The sequence below is a fragment of the Nomascus leucogenys genome, chromosome 14 (genome assembly GCF_006542625.1).
Source record: "Nomascus leucogenys isolate Asia chromosome 14, Asia_NLE_v1, whole genome shotgun sequence".
Taxonomy (NCBI): Eukaryota; Metazoa; Chordata; class Mammalia; order Primates; family Hylobatidae; genus Nomascus; species Nomascus leucogenys.
This window is the reverse complement of record NC_044394.1, coordinates 70,523,260-70,548,817: the sequence shown is the minus strand read 5'-3', so window position 1 is coordinate 70,548,817 and position 25,558 is coordinate 70,523,260. Positions and strand designations below refer to the sequence as shown.

Here is a 25,558-nt window from a genome sequence, read left to right as displayed (position 1 = left end):
TCATATGGAAAACAACAGTATAGAGGTTACTCAATAATTAAAAATAGATCTACGATTGGCCGGGCACAGTGGCTCACACTTGTAACCCCAACACTTTGGGAAGCCGAGGCTGGCCAATTACTTGAGGTCAGGAGTTTGAGACCAGCCTGGCCAACGTGGTGAAACCCTGTCTGTGCTAAAAAAAAAAAAAAAAAAAAAAAAAAAAAAAAAAAAAAAAAAAATTAGCCAAATGTGGTGGTGCACACCTGTAGTCCCAGCTACTCAGGAGGCTGAGGCAGTAGAATCGCTTGAACCTGGGAGGTGGAGTTGCTGTTAGCCAAGATCACGCCACTGCACCCTAGCCTGGGTGAAAAAAAAAAAATAGATCTACAATTGACCCAGCAATCCACTATTTTATATATATCCCAAAAAATGAAATCAGCATGTCAAAGAGATAGCTGCACTCTCATGTTCATTGCAGCATTATTCATAATAGCCAAGATACGTAATCAACCTAAGTGTCTACCAACAAATGAATGGATAAAGAAAATGTTGCATATATACACAATGGAATACTATTCAGACTTAAAAAAAAACAAGGAAGCCAGGTGCAGTGGCTCATGCCTGTAATCCCAGCACTCTGGGAGGCTGAGGTGGAGGGATTTGCTTGAGGCCAGGAGTTTTGACCAGCCTGAGCAACATAGTTACCCGATTTCTTAAAAACAAATGAGGAAATCTTGTCATTTGTGACAACATGGATGAACCTGGAGGACATTATATTAAGTGCAATAAGTCAGGCACATAGATATACTGCATGATCTCACTGATATGTGGAATCTGAAAAACATCAAATTCCTAGATGCAGAGAATAGAACGATAGTTACCAGGGATTTGGGGTGTGGGAAGGAGGATGGGGAGATGTTGGCTAAAGGATCCAAAATTTTAGTTATACGGGAAGAATAAGCTCAAGAGACCTATTGGACAATATGGTAACTGTAAGTTAATAATAATGTATTATATACTTGAAAATGGCTAAGAGAGTAGATTTTAGGTGTTCTTGGCACACACAAAAATGATACATATGAGGTAATGCATATATTAATTAGCTCAATATAGCCATTCCACAATGTATACATATTTCAAAATATTATGTTGTACACATAAATATATACTTTTTATTTGTCAATTAAAAATACATTTTAAACATCTTTATTAGATAATTCTAACATCTCTATCATCTAGGTCTTGTCATCTATATTAGTAAGAAATTACTATAAACTAGATGGCTTAAAATAACATCAATTTATTCTCTCATGGCTATTGAGGCTAGAAGTCTGAAATCAAACTGTTGGCATCGTCATAATCCCTGTAAAGGTGCTAGGGAAGAATCCTTCCTTGCCTCGTCCAGCTTCTGGTGGTTGTAGATAATCCCTTGGTGTTCTTTGGCATTTAGATGCATCACTCTAGTCTCTGCCCCTGTCTCTACATGACTTTCTTCCCTCTGTGTGTATATCCAAATTTTCCATATAAAGTCACCAGTCATATTGGATTTAGGGCCTACTCTAGTCCTACATGACATTTTTTTTTAGACAGCTCTGTTGTCCAGACTGGAGTGCAGTGGTGTGGTCTCAGCTCACTGCAACCTCCACCTCCCAGGTTCAAGAGATTCTCATGCCTCAGTCTCCTGAGTAGCTGGGATTACAGGCCTGTGTCACCATGCTTTGCTAATTTTTGTATTTTTAGTAGAGACAGGGATTCACCATGTTGGCCAGGCTGGTCTCAAATTCCTGACCTCAAGTGATCCACCTGCCTCGGCCTCCCAAAGTGCTGGAATTACAGGTGTGAGCCATCACGCCTGGCCCTGTATGACATCTTAACTTGATTTATCTGCAAAGACCCTATTTCCAAATAAGGTCACATTCGCAGGCTCCGGGTGAACATGAATTTTTGGGAGACATTATTCAATCCAGTAAAGCATCTATTGATTGTCTGTTTTCATTGAGTTTGAAATCTTCCTGGTTCTTAGTATGATGAGTGATTTTCATTTGAAATCTGGACTTTCATATTATGCCTTGAGATTCTGCATTCCACTCAAACTTCAGTTTCTGCTGGCTTTCTCTGATGCTGCTTTGGTAGGAAAAGTCGGGGAGCTACCTTGTTGCTTCTAGGCAGACGTAGAAGTCCAAGTTCCCTGCTTAGTTCCAGTGAGATCTAGGAGAGCTTCCTGCTTAATGCTGAGCAGAGGTGGGAACTCCATTTCTCTACACATTTTCAAAAGACACAGTGTTAGGGGTGCTCTCATTATCACTGGGTGATGGTGAAAGTTCTGGGTCTCCACTGGCCCTCTCTGACACGACCCCACGGTTGTCTTGTTACTACCAGATGTGGTGCAAATCCAGGCTCCCCAATTTCCATTATGATTTCTTTGACTTTTAAGTTATTTCGAAATATGTTATTTTCTTTCTTTCTTTCTTTCTTTCTTTCTTTCTTTCTTTCTTTCTTTCTTTCTTTCTTTCTTTCTTTTTTTTGAGACAGAGTCTCTCTCTGTCGCCCAGGCTGGAGTGCAGTGGTGCAATCTCGTCTGGTGCAAGCTCCGCCTCCCAGGTTCATGCCATTCTCCTGCCTCAGCCTCCCGAGTAGCTGGGACTACAGGCACCCACCACCACACCCGGCTAATTTTTTTGTATTTTTAGTAGAGACGGGGTTTCACCATGTTAACCAGGATGGTCTCGATCTCCTGACCTTGTGATCCGCCCGTCTTGGCCTCCCAAAGTGCTGAGATTACAGGCGTGAGCCACCGTGCCCGGCCTGGAAATATGTTCTTACATTTACAAAATATTTGTTTTGATTTCTTTTTTGTCTTTGATTTCTAACCCAATTGAAATGTGGTCATGAAATGTGATGTGCATTAGAGTGATTTCTTCATTTCCTTTATATTCTAGTACATGGTCAATTTTTATAAATATTCCATATGTGGTAACTTATTATTTACTTGATGTGGGCAGGATGTGACAATTCAATCAACAATATCTTGTTTTCATGTCTTCTCTGTCTTTATCAAATGTTTGTCTTCTTAAGCAATTAATTAATGAAAGAAAAATCTTAAAATTTCCCTTCATGATGGTGGGTGTTATGGACTGAATTGTGTCCCCACGAAATTCAGATGTTTAAGCCTTAACCCCCAATGTAACTGTATTTGCACATAGGGCCTTTAGAGAGGTAATTAAGGTTAAATGAAATAATAAGGATGAAGCCCAAATCTGATAGAGCTGATGGTGCCCTTATAAAAGGAGGATGAGATTCCCACAGATCTCTCTCTCTCTCCCTTTGTGGGTACACGGAGAAGAGGCCATGTGCAGTCACAGGGAGAAGTGTGGGTCTTCTATCCTCCAGAATTATGATGAAATAAATTCTTATTGTTTAAGCCATTCAGTGTTTGGTATTTTGTTATGGCAGCCTGAGAAGACTAATACAATGGGTTTATATTTCTCCTTGAAATTCTGTCAGTTTTGCTTTGCTTTTTTTGAGACTATATGATTAGCATCTGGGTAAATTGAAAAATTTATCATTTTGTAATAAACTTTTTTATCCCTAAAAAGTTATTTTGCCTGAAACTCTATTTTTTCTGAGAATAATATAGTTATAACAGCTTTATTTTGGTTAATATTTGTCTGGTAAGTATGATTTTCCATGTCTTTCTTACTTTTTTACTTTCAGTCTTGCTGTATCCTATGTTGTATGTGTGTCTCTTTTAAATAGCTTGAAACTAGATGTAAAAAAATCTAGTTTGAAAATATCTGTTTTTACTGGAGAATTTAGTCCATTTTATTATGAATACAAATATGTCTTTAATTTAACTTAATTCTGTAATTGTCTTTTGTGTCTTCCACTTTTCTGTATTGTCCTTCCTACCTTATTTCGAGTAATATTCTTAATTCCGTTTTTTCTCTACCATTTGGAAGCACTGCTTTTATTTTAGCAGCTATACTTAAAATTCCAACAAACTTACTTAATATATAAATTAGTCAATGTCTTTACCTTTTCTCAAAAAAAATTAGAGTCCAGAATCATTTTAACTTCAATGATTTCTCATCTATTTTTTCATATGATTGTGGTAAAATGCTTTACTTCCATCTTTTTGAACTTCCCAAATTAGATAAGTTTTATATGATCAGCTTTTTAAAGATTAACCACAAGTTAACTAAATTGTCATGATTTCTTCTTATATGTAAGGGCCTTTCTTCTGAGATCATGGTTATTATTTCTAAACTACATTCTTTTTTTTTTTTTTTTTTGAGACGGAGTCTCGCTCTGTCGCCCAGGCTGGAGTGCAGTGGTGTGATCTTGGCTCACTGCACCCTCCGCCTCCCGGGTTCACGCCATTCTCCTGCCTCAGCCTCTCCGAGTAGCTGGGACCACAGGCGCCCGCCACCACGCCCGGCTAATTTTTTTTTTTTTTGTATTTTTTTTTAGTAGAGACGGGGTTTCACCATGGTCTCGATCTCCTGACCTTGTGATCCGCCCGCCTCGGCCTCCCAAAGTGCTGGGATTACAAGCGTGAGCCACCGCACCCGGCCCTAAGCTACATTCTTTATAATTTTGTTTAGTGTTGATCTGTTGGTTTGTGGGGTTTTTGTGTCTGTCATTGGGTTTTTGTCCCCATTAAAGATGTCTTTATTTTACTTTCACATAAGGGTGATAATTTAGCAGGGCATGACTATAAGTTATTATTTTGAGAATTTTAAAAATGTTTTAATTTTTAATTCTTGTGGGTACATAGGGTATATATAATTATGGGACACGAGATGTATTGATACAACATGCAATATATAATAATCACATCCTGGAAAATGGCGTACCCATCCCCTCAAGCATTTATCCTTTGTGTTACAAACAATCCAATGATACTGTCTTAGTTGTTTTTAAATGTGCAATTAAATTACTACTGACTGTAGTCACCCTGTTGTGCTATCAAATACTTGGTCTTATTCATTCTTTCTAATTTTTTTTGTACCCATTAACCATCCCCACCTTCCCCAAACCCCTCACTACTTTTTCCAGCCTCTGGTCACCATCCTTCTGCTCTTGATCTCTATGAGTTCAATTGTTTTGATTTTTAGATCTTTGGGGATTTTTTTTTCCCCTCAGTAATTTGAAGACGTTCTTTCACTTTCTTTTAAGCTTCCATTGTTGCTATTGAGTAGGATATTGACAGTGTGTGCTGTCTTCTTCTATGTATTCTATCTTTTCTCTCTGGTTGCTTTTTTTTTTTTTTTTTTTTTTTTTTTGATACGGAGTCTCGCTTTGTCGCCCAGGCTGGAGTGCAGTGGCGCAATCTCGGCTCACTGCAAGCTCCGCCTCCCGGGTTCACACCATTCTCCCGCCTCAGCCTTCCGAGTGGCTGGGACTACAGGTGCCCAGCATCATGCCTGGCTAATTTTGTTTTTGTAGTTTTAGTAGAGACGGGGTTTCACCGTGTTATGCAAGATGGTCTTGATCTCCTGACCTCGTGATCTGCCCACCTTGGCCTCCCAAAGTGCTGGGATTACAGGCGTGAGCCACTGGGCCCGGCCTCTGGTTGCTTTTAAAATCTCGGTGTCTTCGATGTTCTGCACTGCCACTATAACGTGGAGCTGTTTGGATTTAACCTGCCTAAGATTTATGTACAGTTACGCATTGTATGACAACCTTTCAGGCAACAGTGGTCCCATAAGATTATAATATCATATATATTGTTCCTGTGTCTTTTCTGTTTAGATACACAAATACTTACCATTGTGTTACAACTGCCTACAGTATTCAGTATAGTAACATGCCATATATGTTTTTAGCTTAGTAGCAATAGGTTATATAGCCTAGGTATCTAGTAGGCTATACCATCTAGATTTGCGTAAGTACACTCTATGATGATTGCACAATGATGGAATCACCTAACAATGCATTTCTCAGAACGTATCCCCCTCATTAAGTGATGCATGACTACTTCCTGAATCTTCAAGATTAACATCTTAATAAATCTGGGGAAATTCTTAGCCATTATCTTTTCAAAATCTTCTCTTCCAGTTTCTCATGTCAATCTTTCTGGAACTTCAATTAAACATGTAATTGATATACATATTCTGACATCTGTACCTCATCTTCTTTCTTGTATATTCATATCTTTGTGTCTTTGGGCATTATTATTATTTTGGATAATTCAGATCTATCTTCTGATTTACTTATTCTTTCTTATGTGTAATCTGTTGCTTAATTTATTCCTTGAAGTTTATTTAGTGACTGTGTTTCTTATTTCAGTTACTACATTTTTCATGTCTGGAAATTCTTTTATTTTTAATTTTACCTGATCTATTTTTGTTTTTTCTTTTTTTTTCTTTCTTTTACTTGGTCATTTTTTAACGGTCTCTTGTTTCTTTCAAGTCTCTCTTTTATTTCTGTGAACATTTTAAGCATAACATTTTATACTCTACATTTGAGAATTCTAATATCTGAAGTGCTTTGAAACATAAATGTGATGCTTTTAAAATTTACTCCTGGCCATTAATGTTTGTCTCATATATTTGGTAATTTTTGTTGGCCATAATTTGTAGAAATACTACAGTGTCTGGATTTGGAGTATGTTCATTCAAAAAGAGTCTGTACTGCTTTCATCAGATCCCCAGGATGTTATCAATCTAAGAACAGTTTAAATTAATATCTAGGCTTGGGATTTCCAATACCATGAAAGTAGAATAAATTTAGACATAAAGGAGGGCAGCCTTATGATTGTGGTTTCTCAAGGAAATCTCTATTTTTATTTTTATTTTTTCACCAGAGCTACAGCCTAAACAAACATTTTCTGGTTGGCTCCCTTTGTTGGCAGAGATATATATTTTTTTCCCCAGCCTGTCTTTTCACTGAGAATGAGGTCTTTAAAGCCCCCAGCTTTAGGGCATTTCAATTTTGCTTCATCATTTTGCACAGCCAAAAGCCTTGCCTCTTGTTCCCCTGCCCAAACGTTAAAACCAAGCACTATTTTCTTTCTTTTTTTTTTTTTTGAGACGGAGTTTCACTGTGTTGCCCAGGCTGGAGTGCAGTGGCGTGATCTCGGCTCACTGCAAGCTCCGCCTCCCGGGTTCACGCCATTCTCCTGCCTCAGCCTCCCAAGTAGCTGAGACTACAGGCACCCGCCACCACAACCAGCTAAATTTTTTTTTTTTGTATTTTTAGTAGAGATGGGGTTTCACTGTGTTGGCCAGGATAGTCTCAATCTCCTGGGCCTCCCAAAGTGCTGAGATTACAGGCATGAGCCACCACGCCCAGGCAACACTAATCTATGGAGGTAGAAATCAGAATAATGGTTATCTTTTTGGGGGTACTGCCTGAGAATGGGCATGAAGGAGTCAGTTTAGATTTAGAACATGTTTTAAATATTTACATAGCACTTTTACACACATTTGTAAAAATTAATCGTGTTTTACACTTAAGATCTGTGCATTTTACTGACTATAGGCTTTATCATGTCAAAAAAATTATGCAAACAAGGTTCTGGGTTCCTGTTATTGGCAGACATTCCTGATTTCTCTTACTTTTTAAAGAGATCATCCATGCACATAAAATAATTCTGGTTATAATTTACCAAAATTCTGTATTTATAGTGGGTTTTTCATCCACTCCACCATAATGTTGAATGTGTAAGTCACATGCCACTCTTCTAATTCTGATACTGTTTTTGGAGACTTTAGTATTGTTTAAATATTCCAGTTGGATTTTTAAATTAAATTTTGGCTTTTTCTCTGCTGTGGGGGAAATAAGGCAAGGTGTGTGAATCCTCCATGAGAGGACCTTTAGTGGTAGAAATGGTGCTCTACAGGGCAATGTGAGGCAGCCACAGTGATTTTTATGATTCCCGGGGGAAGGTGCCACTTCCAAGCAAGGTTCAAGCTTGAGAGCTCTACTTTCCCTTCCTAATCATGGAGGATAGAGGTCTGTTTATTTTAGAAGGATCCAGCTAACAATTCTCCCCTCACCCTCTATCACCCTTTTTTTTCTTTTCTTTCTTCTTTTTTTTTTTTTTTTTTTTTTTTGAGATGGAGTCTGTGTCCCCAGGCTGGAGTGCAGTGGTGTGATCTCGGCTCACCGCAACCTTCGCCTCCCGGGTTCAAGCAATTCTTCTGCCTCAGCCTTTCGAGTAGCTGGGACTACAGGCACATGCCACCACACCTGGCTAATTTTTGTATTTTTAGTAGAGACGGGGTTTCACCATACTGGCCAGGCTGGTCTCGAAGTCCTGACCTCAGGATCCGCTGGCCTCGGCCTCCCAAAGTGCTGGGATTACAGGTGTGAGCCACCGTGCCTGGCCACCCTCTTTTTTCTTTAAAGTGAGGCACCCATGTGTGTCTATGAGGGTTGTTAATAGATTGAATTGTGACCTGTTAAGATTATGTTGAAGTCCTAACCCCTAGTACCTCATAATATGACCCTTATTTGAAAATAAAGTATAATAACTGCAGATGTAAACAGTAAATTAAGATAAGGTCATACTGAGTTTGGGATCGGCCCTTAATCCAATATGACTGGAGTGAGACATATGGGGAGAACACGTAATCGGGTTATACGTTCACAGCAGATTGGAGCAATGCAGCAGCAAGCCAAGGAATGCTGATGATTGACAGCCATCACTAGAAGGTAGGAAGAGGCAAGGAAGAATTCTATTCAGAGCGTCAGAGGGAGCATGGCCCTGCTGACACCTTGATTTTGGACTTCTAGTCTCCAGAACTTTGAAAGAATACATTTCTATTGTTTTAAGCCACCCAGTTTGTGGCATTTTGTTATGGCAGTCCTAGGAAATCAACACAAGGATTATTGTAAGTTTGGTGGAGAAAGGTTGGAAATGGACAGGAGGTGACTCAAGGTCTGTCTTTGCCTTATCTCAAGTCATAAGTTGTGGGTTGGGAGCCCCTTGATCCTGAAGTTTAGTCAGAAACAAAGATAAATCCACTCCAAAATTAAAGTCATGGGAGGGAGTTCAATTTCCAAACATTGATTTATATCTAACATTTCCAGGGTCCATCTGTTGTATAAAACAAGGTGTATCTTGGCTTTAGAAAGCCCAAATGCTTGCCAGGAATTGGGTTATGATTTTCTTGCCCAAAGCATTTCATTTAACAATCTACCTGGCGAATGGGGAACAGTTGTGAGCCAGGAAGCTCCCTAAGACTGGATATCTTAGTGAAATGAGCAAGGAAAACTGGAAAGTGGAGGAAAAACAGTCCTTTCGATTTTTCATTTCAAATCCAGGGGAGGATTTAAAGCTTAGGCATTGAAGTACCTCTCAAGGATACACATCTATTTATATTTTTCAGAGATCAGGAGGAGAATGCACATAAAGCCTTTGAAAATGTGTGTGAACAAACGTCTATGTGAACATATGGTAGGGGAGTGTGATCCTGTTAAACACTTGCTGTGTTTGGCAGGAGTAAAGAGCTAGAATGCCTGCTCACTTAGTTCTTCCCACCCCCTCAGATGTGTGAGTCTTAGCAGGTGGGAGGATCTGTAGCTTGCTTCCTGAGGTCCATGTAGGAAGGACAAACTTCAGCCCTAGCCGCAACTAAGGAGTGCTCTGTCCAATGCAAAAGCAGTATCAGGACACAAATAGAGAGTACATGTTACTCTAAAGATAGAGCCTAGAAAATATGTGGAAGCAAGATGCACGGTGCAGAGGAACTGCACTGATGTGTTGATAGGGCTCTGTACCTATGAGCTCTGCACGACATTGAGAGGCCATGTGCCAAGTCAAACCTTCCTCCACACCCTGCCAGGCCTCTCTGCCATTGATGGCCAGCTTTAGAACAACTGCAGCTTTAGGATCTGAAATGGCTATGGCCTAAATCCTCCACCGAGAAACTGGGAAGGCTCTTTGGCACATGCTGTTTCTTTTACTCTGGATACTCTTCCTCTCTCTGCTAGTTCATCCTTCAGGTCTCAGCTTATTTGTCGTCTGCTCAGGGAAGAGTCACTGATCAGCACGTTCTTATAGTCAGAATTTTGCACATTTGTAGTAATACAATTTCATTTATAACCATTGTTTAATATTATTGTCCTTCTCATCAGATTGCAGGAGATTCTTTTCTGCTCACTGCCATTTTCCTGAAGCCTATAGAATGCCTGACATATAGTAGGCATTTGAGAAATAGTGTTGACTAATTGGCGATCCAGTATCCTCCTACTTGAAAAAAATGCTTATAGTTTATTCTCAAAAAAAAGGAAGAAGGGTGCGGTGAAAGAGACTTAAAAAAATTCCACATTTTCAAAGAAGTCCTTCACCTTTAAAATGGAAGGAATAAAGGAAATAAGGAAGAGAAGGAAGGAGATAAATGGAAAATGAACAAGGGTTATGAAGAAGCAAGTCACAGAAGAAATTCAAATGGCCAACAAATATATGAAAAGATGCTTATCCAGACTAGTAGTCTGGGAAATTAAAGTTAAAAACAATATTTTATGCCCTTAGACTGGCAAAAATTTAAAATATTGACAAAATTCACATTTAGCATGGATTTAGGGAATAAGAGTGCTGGTATACACTATTGGTAGGAGTTCACAATAGTGCAATGTATATGGAAGATACTGGTATTAAGTTTAAAATTTTTAACTGTGCCTATATTTGCAGGATTATTTACTAGGGAAAAACTAGAAACAATCTTATAGGGAAGAGGTTAAATAAATTATGGTACATTCTTGCTATGGATTGCCATAGGTATTGACACTGATGAAAATCCATATAAAATTTGTTTAAAAGGAAATTGTAGGACAATGTATATAACATAGTATCAATTAAGTAAAAACAGGGCTGGGTGCGGTGGCTCAATGTATATAATATAATCTCAATTAAGTAAAACTAGGCCTGGGCAAGGTGGCTCACACCTGTAATCCCCACACTTTGAGAGGCTGAGGTGGGAGGATCACTGGAGCCCAGGAGTTTGAGACCAGCCTGGGAAACATGGCTAAAGTTTGTCTCTACAGAAAAATTAAAAAAACAGTGGGCGTGGTGGCTGGCACCCAGCTACTCAGGAGGCTGAGGTGGGAGGATTGCTTGAACCTGGGAGGTGGAGGCTGCAGTGAGGCAAGATCCTGCCACTGCACTCCAGCCTGGGTGACAAAGTGAGACCCTGTCTCAAAAACAAATACATAAATAAAAATAAAAGTATATTTTCCAAAGGAAAAGGTTTCAGAAGATTCACACTATATTTAATAGTCGGTGTGAATCCTTTGAGACCTTTTTCCCCTGAGGAAGTGAGAATGGGGTTTAACTTTTCACAATGAACAGGCAGTGCTTTTTTAAAAAGAACTTTATTGAAGTATCATGGACATAAAATGAATTGCACATACTTAGTGTCCAACCTGGTAAGTTTTGATATTGTATACATCTGTGAAACCATCATCACAATCAAGATATTATCCATCATCCCCCTAAACTTCGTGTCTCTTGGTAATCCCTCTTTTCTGCCTCTTTCCGACCCCACTCCTATCCGCTAGCAACCGCCAATGTACTTTCTGTCACTATGTATTAGTTTGCATTTTCCAGAATGTTGTATAAATGGAATCATACGTTTCTGGCTTCTTTCGCTTGGCAGGATTATTTGAGATTCATCTATGCTGTTTCATTTATCAATAGTTTACTTTTTTTATTGCTCAGTACTATTCCTTCGTATGGATCAGTTACAATTGGTTTATCCATTCACTTGTTGATAGACATTTGGATTGTTTCCAGTTTACGGCTATTACAAATAGAGCTGCTATAAGCTTTTGTGCACAAGTGTTTGTAAGAACATATGCTTTTTTCCCTCTTGGGTAAATAGCTAGGAATGGAAGGCTGGCTTTGTTTAGCATTTTAAGAAATTGTCAAAATGTTTTCAAAGCTGCCGAACCATTTTATGATTCCACCAGAGACAGGAGTATGGGGCGAGGTAACAAATGATCCCTTCACCATCCTCAGATGAGGTAATGATAGTAACCATTAGCTCACCGTATAGGCCTAATCAGAAACTGTCCGTGCTAAAATGTGTCTAGTTCTCTTTAGTCAGATTCCTTTGATAGTGTGATTAAGCTCACGGTCAGTGTGGCGTGTAGGACAGGACACACATGGACAAATGCTAGGCAGGAATCACCCACTCTGGAAAGGGCGATGGCCTGAACAAAAACTACCGCAGTTGGGATGGAAAGGGGAGGGCTGAAGTTCAGACATATTGAAGTTAGAATGGTTGGGACTTGGTAAGAGGGGAGAGAGGACGACGTCTAGGGTTTAGTGATCAGGTGATGGTGGTGCAGGCAGAGGGGAGGAGTGGGTTGGCGGGAGGAAAAAGAGGTTATTTTTGGTTTGTGACCTGTGAGTTGCCTACTGGACACAAAGATGAAGCTGTCGGGAAAGTGATGCTAAGTGTACACGTCTCCGTGGAGATCTAGACTTCTGGGGCAACATCTAGGTTTAGGTGACGTATCAGAAGCAGTTGTAGCCAACAAATTCGTATCTTTCAGAGCAATCATTTCTACACCTTAGGAAAAACACCGAATCCGTGGTCTCCCCCACACAGACACGCCCAGAACATGCACAATGACGTCAGCCTTTTCGACTAGTCTCCCACTCACTCAATACTGCGCATGCGTACAGCGCATGCGCACCATCCCTCACTGCCGCCGCTCCCTACTCTGGGAGTTGGGACTACCTCCCTCTCCGCGGGCCCCGCCCAGGCGGCTGCCCGTGACCTGCTTGGGCGCGGGGAACGGAAAGCCGGAAGGGGCAAGACGGGTTCAGTTCGTCATGGGGCTGTTTGGAAAGACCCAGGAGAAGCCGCCCAAAGAACTGGTAAGGGCTACGGCGGCGGCAGATAAGCGGGTGGATCTGTGTGGGGCGCACTGGAGTTGGTAGATGACAGGACACTCTTCTCCCCACCGCCTGCCCGATATCGCCCGGCCCCCATTTCCGGGGCCTCCCACTCGACAGGGGGGCCAGAGGAAGAGCCTTTAGGAGTCGGCTGTGGGGAGCGAGAGCTCCTGGTGCTACGGCTCTCGACCAGGTAGCCGAGGGATGGATGAAGAGTTTCCCCACCTCGCTACTGAGCGCGTAGGCAGCGACACCGTTCTTGCCTCGGAAAACCCTTCCCCCTGCGCGCGTTGGTACGACCCGCCTGGAACCTTTTCCCAGCGTAGGCCACACCCCTCTAGCCCGTCTGCGGACCACCCGGAGAACCTTCTCCTGCTCGGAGCGTTGTTTGGAGCGGGCCGGGTCGCGTCTGCCGGAGGAGCCGTCTGTTCTCCGTCCTCCCCGTTGTGTTGAAAAAGAGGCGCAGTTTCCTCTTTCCCCAGCCCTACAACCTTGTGTGGACCCTAGGCACATATAGCGGGGCAGGGACTCGACCCTGAAGAATGTTACAGAAGATAGCTCTGGACCCGGCTTCGAACTCTCGTTACCTATTAATTGAGATAATAATTGGGAGGCAAACAGTTGACAGTGCCCTGCAGAGTCAGTCAACCTAAGTTTGAATCCTCCCTTCCCACATCTCAGCTCTATGATCTCTGGAAAGTTCACTTCTCAGTGCCTTCTCGTCTGTCAAGCCAGAATAATAGTAGTGTTACCTCAGAGTAATTGAAGATTCAGGGATACAAAGTTTTCATATTGGTAATTAGGGCTAATTATTTAAATACGGCACAGACTTGCCAACCAGCAGCATCAACATCACCTGGGAGCTTGTTAAATCTCGGGCCCCACTCCAGACCCACTGAGTCAGATTTTGAATTCTGACAAGCTCCCTAATGATTAGTGTGCACATCGGTGCTTTGAGAAGCACTGCTCTACAACACCTAGGCTTGTCCATAATGGAAAAAAAAAATCCTGAAATCCTTTAATAAATGATCTTACCTGTTCAGCTCTAGCAGGCACATTTTAAAAACTATGCATCTTGCAATTCCTGGCACATAATGTGCGTTAATGTAAATTTTTTGTTGTTGTTGTTAAAGGCCCTAGAACAGTAGACACTCATTATTTTCGTCAGGAAACTTACTCAATTTTGCTCCTTGGTAAAATAAAAATTGTGGCGCTTAAATGAAGTAACGGTATAACATGACTTTGGAAGCTGTAGAACATATAGATGCACATTTTGTGGCATCTGTATATTCTAAGATTCTTGTATTGTAGAAGTGTGGTAGGGAGAGATTATTTGTTGCCTTCAGTGTTTGGCCTTGCCATTCGTAAATTGAGATAAGATTATGGAGAAGCAAAAAAGATGCTGGGGAAATGGTTGCTTTATTGTTTAAACTAGTCTCTAGTATATGTACTACTATACTACTATAGTATATTGTACACTTAGATTGTTTTTAAATGATAAATTGCTAAGAACACGATGTTGGTACACTTTTCGGTAGGGTAATCTACCTGAGAAAGCTGATTGACACTGGAAAATGGCAGGATTGATGCATGAGATTGATTTTTAAAACTATGCTTGCCAGAGCCGAACAGGTAAGATCATTTATTGAATAAAAAATTTTAGATTTTTTTCCCCCCATTATGGACAAGTCTGGGTGTTGTAGAGCAGTGCTTCTCGAGCATTAATGTGCACACTAATCATTAGGGATCTTGTCAGCATTCAAAATCTGATTCAATAGGTCTTGGATAGGGTCTGAGATTTCTAATAAGCTCCCAGGTGATGTTGATGCTGGTGGTCTGCACTTGAGTAGCAAGGTTGTAGAGTGAATTAAGATTAGCCCTAACTACCACCACCTTTAGCTAACATATTGAACCAGGCATTGTGTTAAGCACTCTGCAATTTTATGAGGTAGGAACTGTTATTAGCTCCACTTTACAGGTGGCAACTGAGGCATACAGTATTTAGGTAATTTGCCCAAGGTCATACGGTTTGTGAATTACAGACCAGAGGTTATGTATTCTAAGGCCTATACTTAGAATTATCATGCCATTTATGCTACCTCCCAAAGAGGGATTATAAAGGTGAAATAAGCCAAAGAACTTAACTTCTAGCAAGTAAGATAAACTAGAGCTAGTTTGGATAGGGCACCTGATACGGTTTGGATCTGTGTCCCCGCCAAATCTCATGTCAAATTGTCATCCCCAGTGTTGGAGGTGGGACCTGGTATGAGGTGATTGGATCATGGGAGCAGATTTCCCATGAGTGGTTTAGCACTATCACCCTTGGTACCGTCCTTGAGATAGTGAGTTCTCATGAGATCTGGTTGTTTAAAAGTGTGTAGCACCTTCCCCCTCATTCTGTCTTGCTCCTGCCATGTAAGATGCCTATTTACTTGCCTTCCCTCATGATTGGAAGCTTCCTGAGGCCTCCCCAAAAGCAGAAGCTGCTGTGCTTCCTGTACAGTGTGCAGAACCGTGAGCCAGTTAAACCTCTTTTCTTTTTTTTTTTAAAAATTTTAAGTTCTGGGTTACGTGTGCAGAACGTGCAGTTTTGTTACATATATACACTTGCTGTGGTGGTTTGCTGCACCCATCAACCCGTCACCTACGTTAGGTATTTCTGCTAATGTTATCCCTCCCCTAGCCCCCGACCCCTGACAGGCCCCGGTGTGTGATGATCCCCTCCCTGTGTCCATGTGTTCTCATTGTTCAATTCCCACTTATGAGTGAGAACATGCAATGTTTGGTTTTCTGATCTTGTGATAGTTTGCTGAGAATGATGGTTTCCAGCTTCATCCATGTCCCTGCAAAGGAAGTGAACTCATCCTTTTTTATGGCTTCATAGTATTCCATGGTGCCACATTTTCTTAATCCAGTCTATCACTGATGGACATTTGGGTTGGTTCCAAGTCTTTGCTATTGTGAATAGTTTCTCAATAATTTTTTTTTTTGAAATGGAGTCTCGCTCTGTCGCCCAGGCAGTGCAGTGGCGCTATCTCACCTCACTGCAACCTCCGCCTCCTGGGTTGAAGGGATTCTCCTGCCTCAGTCTCCCGAGTAGCTGGGACTCCAGGCGCGTGCCACCACATCTGGCTAATTTTTTGTGTTTTTAGTAGAGACAGTTTCACCGTGTTAGCCAGGATGGTCTTGATCTCCTGACCTCGTGATCTGCCCACCTTGGCCTCCCAAAGTGCTGGGATTACAGGTATAAGCCACCATGCCTGGCCCTCTTTTCTTTTTATGAATTACCCAGTCTCAGGTATTTCTTTATAGCAATGTAAGAACCGACTAATACAGTACCACATACACAGGTATAGGAGTTCAGTGGTTGGAATGATTATCTCCAGGCTGAGATAATCAGAAACAGTTTGACCTTTCTCTGTCATGTGTTCCATCCTCTTCCTGCCTATGAATGGGTTCTTGACTATTTAGTAGAATTTTTAGTGTTAGATGATCCACTTTATCTGGTGCTGGAGATACCCTGCCCAAGGTTTTCTTCAAGTTCCTCCTCAGTTCTTCAAGTTACCCCTTCAGTTTTGATGATATGTTTTAGTTTATTAGAAGAATGTCCATCCACTTTAGGGTCAGCTTCTACCAAGTGCTAGGCTTTCTCTCACACCTGTGACTTGTGACCAAAGAAAGTGTTTTGTCACCAGCCATGGTTACTTAGCATTAGTCTGTAATTCAAGAAGGTGCCAATAAAGCAGGGATGGTGTATTAGTCAGGGTTTTCCAGAGAAGTAGAACCAATGGGGATGGATAGATAGATAGATAGATAGATAGGTAGTTGAGAGGGAATTTAATATGGAAATTGACTGGGGATTATGAAGGCTGAGAAGTACTATCATATGCTGTCTGTAAGCTGGAGACCCAGAGAAGCCAGTGGTGTAGCTCAGTCCGGGGTTGAAGGCCGGAGAACCTAGTGAGTTGGGGTAGCACTGATGGAAGTCCCAGAGTCCAGAGAATAGAGAACCTACAGTTCTGATGTCCAAGAGCAGGAGAAGGGTATCCCAAATGCAGAAGAGAGCAAGAATTTGCCTTTCTTCTACCTTTTTGTTATGTCCAGACCCTCAACTGATTGGATGGTGCCTACTCACATTGGGTGGGGGCTGATCTTTAGTTCACTGATTGAAATGCCAATCTCTTCCAGAAACACCCTCATAGACATATTCAGAAATAGTGCTTTACCAGCTATCTGGGTATCCCTCAACCCAGCTGAGGAGATACCTAAAATTAACCATCACAGATGGGAAATACTTTTTTCTTTGTAGAACTGCTGATGCACTGATAAAGTATTGAGAGCTGTATATGAATAAGAAGCCAAGTAACGTTAGTTTGGCTTTTTTTTTTTCTTTTAAGGGAGGAAGAAAATACTTAAGAGGCCAAGTGAAGGACATTTTTTTAAAGATAAGAAAATGTTGGCAGAAATGGAAGAGGCGTTAGAGAGAGAGGGAATTGACTAAATGCTGTAGTCTCAGCTGGGCAGTTTTTGAGTTGGGATAAACTTACAAAACAGCTCTTTCCGTTGGGGGCTGAAAGATGCAGGTATGTGGGTCTGGGTCCTGGCACAGGATAAGCAGAGGCTAGGTGTAGTCATATCACACCATCATGGTTGTCGCACGTGGTACCATTTAGGCCATGGTGACAGGTCAATTCGGGCAAGTAAGATACATTATGGGTGGTATCTCCAGAGCTCTGATATAATATGCAGCATGCAGTGGGTGCTAAGTAAATATTTGTTAAATGATGAGTGAGTATCAGAATAAGGTTTAGTAGGGTTTAAGGTCAGGTAGTCCCAAGATGAGCAATGTTTCAAGGAACTCTCTAGGGAAACATTAACTATATTAGGAGCCTCTACAGACTAAAATCTTTGCCGCTGCACAAACTTTGGTGGAGACATCTTAGTGGTGAAACCTATTCTGTTTTAAAGGATGCAAGTAAAGACCAGACTGGGCCTGCTGAGGATGAGGATGCCTTAAAATCCATTTAGAAACCTGTAAGTCTTGGGGTGGGAGTCAGGAGGACATGGAATTCTGCTGGAAACAGATCCTTCTCTTAGACTTGAGGTTCTGCTGGGAAAATTGTTCTGTCTTACTTAGGGACTTCACTGATTTAGTCTTGGGGTGGAGTGCCCCCTTCCGTGGCATCAGAATTCTTAAATCATATGACTAACTTATGTTCTTAGACTGGGTCATGACTCATGGTTGTGGGATTCTATCAGAAAAGGGAAGAAAATGAGATGGGGAAATGGAGAAAAAGATAAAGCTTCATTCACTTAGTTCATACAACAAATATTGAGTGATTTTGGTGTGCATTGGATTGGAATAAGGTTTACAAAAATAAGACACTAGACTTCAAAAAATGTAATTTACTGGAAGAGACTGACATGTAAATAAACACTGTAGGGAGATAGGAGCAATAATTTAAGTATGTACAAAGTCTTTGATGCCATAGTGGAGGGAGTGATTATTCAGAATGGGGAAGGGAAGCTGGTCAGGGAGGGTCTCTGGGTCTTGTCACAAGTGGCATTCACCAGGTGGACAGGTAGGTATAGGATCAGGAAAGGGGAGGCATCTCTAGCAAAGTGAACTGAATATGCAGGGTTTAGAAGTGTGGAACATATGTTAGAGGAACTAGGGAAAAAATTCAGAATGGTTGGAGGATGAAATGCTATTCTGTGTGGAATGCAAGAGGAGTGATGGTAGTGGTAAGATGTAACATTGGAGAGGTAGGTAGAGGGCAGATTAATAAAGGTCTGTGTGTCATGCCTACTAAAGATGGGGAGCATTCAGAACAGTGGGTTAGGGCATGAACTAGAAGGAAGAGATTTAGGTAGGGAGGCTGGTTAGTGGTGCAGGTGATAGATGATGTGAGCCTTAGAATGGCAATGAGAATGGAGAGGATAGGATGAGTTTTAGAAATATTTAGCATAGATAGTCAGAATTTGCTGAACTACTGCATGTGGGATGAGTGCAAAGATGATTTTTAGGTTTCTGTTTAACCCTACCCCAGTCAAACCTGTTCATCCCCCTGAATGGCAGTGCCATGAGCTGAGATGGAGAGAATTCAGGAAAGGAGCAAGTTCGATGGGAATGGTGATAGTGGAGGAGAAGGAGCCAGAGCTCAGTTTTGGACAGAATTTAAGAGATGAGAGAAGATAGACACAAGGAAATCCTGGAAGAATATTTTTCTCTTCTGCTTTGTGTCCTCAGCAAAATTGTAAACTTAAGAGCAAGAATTATGTTTCTATTTATTCTCTATCACCCACTGGGCTGGCATAATGTTGAACTTCGTCAGGAAGAGTAAAGAGCTCGTCAGGTACTTGTTTCATGGACAGAAGTAGGGATGGTGTGCCAGGTCCGACCCGCAGATCCTGGCCAAACGACGGATGAAAGAATACACTCAGACACAGGTATCCAGTGAAAAAGCAGGCTAGGGGACCAGGCTGCTCACAGACCCTGAGGAGGGTGTTGTAGCAACCGCGGCCCTGACAAGCCAGAGCTGTGGGTATTTATTCAGTACAGATTTAATGACAAAGGCTTTGAGTCAACACACTTGTGAGTAATTAACATAGTCCCCAACCCCCCTTCCCCGAGAGAGCAGTCCTGCTGGCAGATGATTAAAGGCCAGGTTCTGAGGCTTAAGTAAACTAACTTACCTAGATCAGTTTCTTTACATCCCCTTACATCTCCCAGATAAGAGAATCTGGCTGCCTCCAGCCAAATCCTTTTCTGAAGCTTTTGTAAAACCTCCCGACCTTCCATGAAGGTTTGCATCTTTTTACAATTTTTCCCACTACCCTGACGGATCTCCTACAATGGTAAGAGAAAACACTTGGACATTTGAAATATAGCATGATTGAGCTGATATATACTCAGCTGACAGTGACAGGAATAGGCAGATTTTGATCTAAGGTCACTTGTATTTGTTGCTTTTGGCTGATTTCTAGTTTTATGTGTATTTTAGATTGTCTTGAAAGATATACAAAATCCTAGATTGCCTCCAGGAGAGGAGCTAGGTAGCTGAGGGTCAAAAATGGGAGGGAAACTTACTTTTCACTGTTTGCCTTTCTATAGCTATTGAATTTATACCATTAAAATGTATTGTCTAGTCTGAAATTATCTGAAAAATGTTTTCTGGAGTCAGTAGTTATTTTCCTACGTTAAATTGACTTTTATGTATTTCTGGTTTTTTTTTTTTTTTTTTTTTGAGACGGAGTCTCACTCTGTCGCCCAGGCTGGAGTGCAGTGGCGCAATCTCGGCTCACTGCAAGCTCTGCCTCCCGGGTTCACGCCATTCTCCTGCCTCAGCCTCTCCGAGTAGCTGGGACTACAGGCGCCCGCCACCACGCCTGGCTAATTTTTTGTATTTTTGGTAGAGACGGGGTTTCACCGTGGTCTTGATCTCCTGACCTCGTGATCTGCCCGCCTCAGCCTCCCGAAGTGCTGGGATTACAAGCGTGAGCCACCACACCTGGCCTGTATTTCTGTGTTTTTTTTTTTTTTAAGGATTTTCTTGTTATATTTTTCCAGTCCTTTAATTTCGCTCTTAAATATGTAAAAAATCTTTAATATTTTAAATTAAAAAACAGAGGATAACATATCCATTGTGGTAGGCTGAAGAAGCTCCCCACCCCCAAAGAGATCAGGTCCTAATCCCTGGAACCTATATATGTTCCTTATTTGGAAAAAGGGTTCTTGCAGGTATGAATAAATTAAGGTTCTTGAGATGGGGAGTTATTAAGATGGCTCCTAAATGCAATCACCTGTATCCTTGTAAGAGGGATTTAGAGGGAGATTTGACATACACAGAAGAAGAGAAGGCAATGTGAGGATGGAGCAGAGACAGCATTGAAGATGCTGGCCTTGAAGACTGGATGATGAGACTGCAAACTAAGGAATGCTGGTAGCCATTAAAAGTTGGAAGGCAAGAAATGGATTCTTCCCTAGATCCACTGGAGGAAGCATGGCCTTCCTGCTACCTTGATTTTGGCTTAGTGATACTCAGATTTCTGGCTTTAGAACTGTGAAACAGTACATTTATTATTTATTTTTATTTTTTATTTTTTGAGACGGAGTCTTGCTCTGTCGCCAGGCTGGAGTGCAGTGGTGCAATCTCAGCTCACTGCAATCTCCGCCTTCTGGGTTCAATTGATTCTTATTTATGTTTTAAGTACTTTGTTATGGCAGCCTCAGGAAACAATACACTTATATACGTGCTTACTCTCTTTATCCCATTTTCTTACATCAGCACACAGAGTGACAGTCACTGTCCTAAATTTGGTATGATTCCTTTCTGCTCAGTGTTGTTTGTATATTTTGAAAATGAAGTTTATTCATACCAATATATGTAGATGTATTTCATGTATTTTAACTCCATGGAATTTGATTGTATAGATTTATGACAACATATTAGTTCTAAGGCCAGGAGCGGTGGCTCATGCCTGTAATCCCAGCACTTTGGGAGGCTGGGGCGAGCGGATCACTTGAGGTCAGGAGTTCAAGACCAGCCTGGCCAACATAGTGAAACCCCGTCTCTACTAAAACATACAAAAACTAGCCAGGTGTGGTGGCAGGCACCTGTAATCCCAGCTACTCAGGAGGCTGAAGCAGGAGAATCGCTTGAACCCAGGAGGCAGAGGTTGCAGTGAGCTGAGATCACCCACTGCACTCTAGCCTGGGCGACAGAGCGGGACTCCATCTCAAAAAAAAAAAAAAAAAAAAATATATATATATATATATATACACACACACACACACACACACGTATATTTATTCTATTGATGGACTTCTAGATTGTTTCCTTGTGTAATACAACAAGGCAATGAACATTCTAATACCAGTATGCTTGTGTATTTGTGAGAGAGTTTCTTTAGGCTATATACAAGGGAAATTATTGGATCTTAGGATATGACTTCTTTGTACAAAAATACTGCTAAATTGGTTTCTAAAGGGATTGAACTGATTTGTACATTCACCAGCAATATATGAAAGTTGCTTGTCTCTATATCTTCTCTAGCACTTGTTGTTAACTGAATTTTTGACTTTTGCCAGTCGTAGAAGAATGAAATGAATATCAGGCTTTTTCCTGGATACCAGTGAGACTGAACATCTTTATCTTCTCCAATTATGTGACTTGTCATTTCACTATTGTATATATTATCATAAAGACTTTGTCAAGTTTAATTTCTTCTTAAAATAGAACACCTATGAAATGCCAAGTACTTTTTTTTAAAGTTTTATTATGAAAATTTTTAAATTTTTAGAAAAGTAGAAGTAATAGCAGTGGTTAGTACATTTGAGTTGCTATCACAAAATATTACAAGCTGAGTAATTTATAAACAATAGAAATTTATTTTCTACAGTTATGGAGGCCAGGAAGTCTGTGATTAAGGCCCTGACAGATATAGTATCTGGTGAGGGCACTGCTTTTTGGTTCATAGATGGTGCCTTCTTGCTGTCCTCACATAGTTGAAGGGGCAAAAGAGCTACTTTGGGCCTATTTTATGGGTGTTAATTCCATTCCGAAGGGACCTAATCACCTCTCAAAAGGCCCCGCTTCCTGATACTGTCACTTTGAGGATTAGGATTTCAACATACGAATTTGGGGACATGCACCAACATTCATACCACAGCAGATAGTACAGTGAAAACCCGTATAATCAAATGTTGATAGCACTTTGCTATTATTTGATATATATTTTTCAGCTCAGTCATTTTGAAGTAGATTATAAATATAACACATTTTGCAACATTTCATATTGCATCTCTACAATATATGGAAATTCTATATAACAAAAATACGTTCATATCATTGAATATCTAGTCCATATTTAAATATTCCCAAGTGTTCCCAGTATGTCTTTTATAACTTTTTAAAACTTAGGATTCAGCGAGGTTTGTGTTTGGCTGTTACTTGATTTTATTTAAAAATCTCCTGTTTTGGGTCGGGCGCAGTGGCTCACGCCTATAATCCGAGCACTTTGGGAGGCCGAGGCGGGGGGATCATGAGGTCAGGAGATCGAGATCATCCTGGCCAACATAGTGAAACCCCATCTCTTCTAAAAATGCAAAAATTAGCTGGGCGTGGTGGTGTGCACCTATAATCCCAGCTACTCGGGAGGCTGAGGCAGGAGAATCGCTTTAACCAGGGAGTCGGAGGTTGCAGTGAGCCGAGATTGCGCCACTGCACTCCAGCCTGGTGACAGAGCAAGACTCCATCTCAAAAAATAAATAAATAAATATCCCCTGCTTTCTACTTATAGCATTGTAAGAATAAAGGCTTGTTTGTAAAGTAGGGCATTTGTTTTGTAGAATGTTCCTTGTTCTGGATTTGTCTGTCTTGTGGTTAGCTTTTTTTTTTTTTTTTCCAACTTTTAAGTTCAAGAGTATATGTGCAGGATGTGCCGGTTCGTTACATAGGTAAACGTGTGCCATGGTGGTTTGCTGCGCACATCATCCCATCACCTAGGTATTAAGCCCAGTATCCATTAGCTGTTCTTCCTGATGCTCTCCCTCCCCCACCATCCCCCCAAGCTGCCCCCCACCCCACCCCCACCCCCGGCTGACAGGCTCCAGTGTGTGTTGTTGCCCTCCATGTGCCCATGTGTTCTCATCATTCAGCTCCCACTTATAAGCGAGAACATGCAGTGTTTGTTTTTCTGATCCTTCATTAGTTTGCTGAGGATAATGGCGTCTAGCTCCTTCCATGTGCCTACAAAGGACATGATCTTGTTCCTTTTGTGGTTAGCTTTTTTCTCTGCCCCCTGCATTTTCTGTGAAATGGAAGTTGGATCTAACTTTGATAAGATCCAGGTTAAACAATTTTAGCAAGAATGCCTCACAGGTAACCTGTGTACTTCATAGTGTATCACATCAGGAGGCATATAATGTCTGTCTCGTAATTAATGATGCTAATAACTTTGGCCACCTGGTTGAGGTAGTGACACACCAGACCTTTACATTATGTTTTTCCTTTTTATGCTGGTAACTAACCTGAGGGGTGATATTTTAGCACCATGTGAATGTCCAGTTCTTCAGTAATCCTTCACTTAGACACATTAGCATTTATAGGTGTCCCTTTCCTGAATCAGCTATTCTATAAGGGTTTTTAGAGTGGTGATTTTTCTAATTCTCTGATTTCTTTTTCATTTCTAGCTAGCAGTCTTCTATAAAGATCTGTCCCTTATTAGCTGGGGCTATTTGGTTACCTTGACATATGGTTTCTATTGAAAATGCAGGATAAGTGCTTAATGCTTTTTATTTAATCGCTAATATTTAGAATAAAGAATTGGTATAATAATATCCGGTGGTATCAACTGCATTCTCTCTCCACGCGTGCCTCTCAGAAGCACCATTTTGGACTCATGGATTTTTATATATTTAGTGTGTTATAGTCCTAACCATTATTCCGCTTGATACTGAAAAACTTACACATTTGGTCAGTGGGAGCTATTTCAAAGCCAGTTCCTATCTGCTTTTAGCATAACTTTACTAATCTTTGAAGACTTCCTTGTTTTCTAGCATATATCCTGGTATGATTTGTGAATTCCTAGCCTGAGACCTGAAATCGGCCATTTCTCCAAGATGTAGTGGTTTCTTTTAGCGGGAAAAGAAAAATGTGGTTTTTATTTAGAAACCAAAATTTGAGTGCACATGATGCTTCTTGCTACTTGAGTGTCCCTGCTTCTAAGCCTTTTTATGGAACAGAACTAGGAAACATGTTCTTTAAAAAATCATGAAGGTGTTTATAGGCTAAGTTGCTTTGAACCAACCCTTTGCCAAAAATAACTAAAAGAGCTAAACAAAAAGTGTAACTATTTGAAATCACTGAAAGCCACCAGGGCAGTGAGAAATTGCAAAATCAAGATCTCAGCAAAGAGGGAAGCTCAGTTACATGAACCCAATCATTTGGGACTACCTTCCCCCTAAAGAGATCCTCTAATTCCTAATGCAGTGGCTGACAAATAGAATTTGAGTAGAGTTTTTGACAAACCCTGTGGTTGTGGAGTATAAAAATTGGAGTTCATGGCCGGGCATGGTGGCTCACACCTGTAATCCCAGCACTTTGGGAGGCCAAGGTGGGCAGATCCCCTGAGGTCAGTTGTTAGAGACCAGCCTGGCCAACATGATAAAACCCCGTGCCTACTAAGAATACAAAAAGTAGCTGGGCGTGGTGGCAGGCATCTATAGTCCCAGCTACTCGGGAGGCTGAGGCAGGAGAATTGCTTGAACCTGGGAGGCAGAGGTTGCAGTGAGCCGAGATGGCGCCACTGCACTCCGGCCTGGGTGACAGAGACTCCATCTCAAAAAAAAAAAAAAAAAAAAATTGGAGTTCATAAGCAGATATTCAGGGCTTTTGGTTGGGACTCTGAAAGACTACCCCTTAGCAATAATAGTGACCTGGAAATAGACTGGCTTTCACAGAGACTGAAGACCAGTTTCAAATAATCTCTATCCCCTGATAGGATTAATTAAGATTAGTTAAGAACCAATTGCCAGGACACTTAAGCTGTATGTTTGCCGGAAGCAAATGTAATTCCTCTTTGGAAGAAGACAATATCACTCAGAAACTTAAATTATCCTGCAGCTTTTCATATATAGTCATTTCTCAGTATCTGAGGAGGATTGGTTCCAGGGTCCCTCCGCCCATACCAAAATCCATGGCTGCTCAAGTACTTGATTTA

The 25,558-nt window shown here is 41.1% G+C and overlaps 1 protein-coding gene across 1 annotated transcript in view; it reads left to right on the top strand.

The window, feature by feature from the left end:
• The first annotated feature begins 12,629 nt into the window (after positions 1 to 12,629).
• LOC100586164 (charged multivesicular body protein 3) overlaps positions 12,630 to 25,558 on the top strand; it is a 57,924-nt gene continuing 44,995 nt past the window's right edge. The window contains exon 1 of the mRNA XM_003268778.3: positions 12,630 to 12,817. Within this exon, the coding sequence (XP_003268826.1) occupies positions 12,773 to 12,817 (45 nt within the window). The 5' untranslated portion in view covers positions 12,630 to 12,772. The remainder of the gene's footprint in view (positions 12,818 to 25,558) is intronic.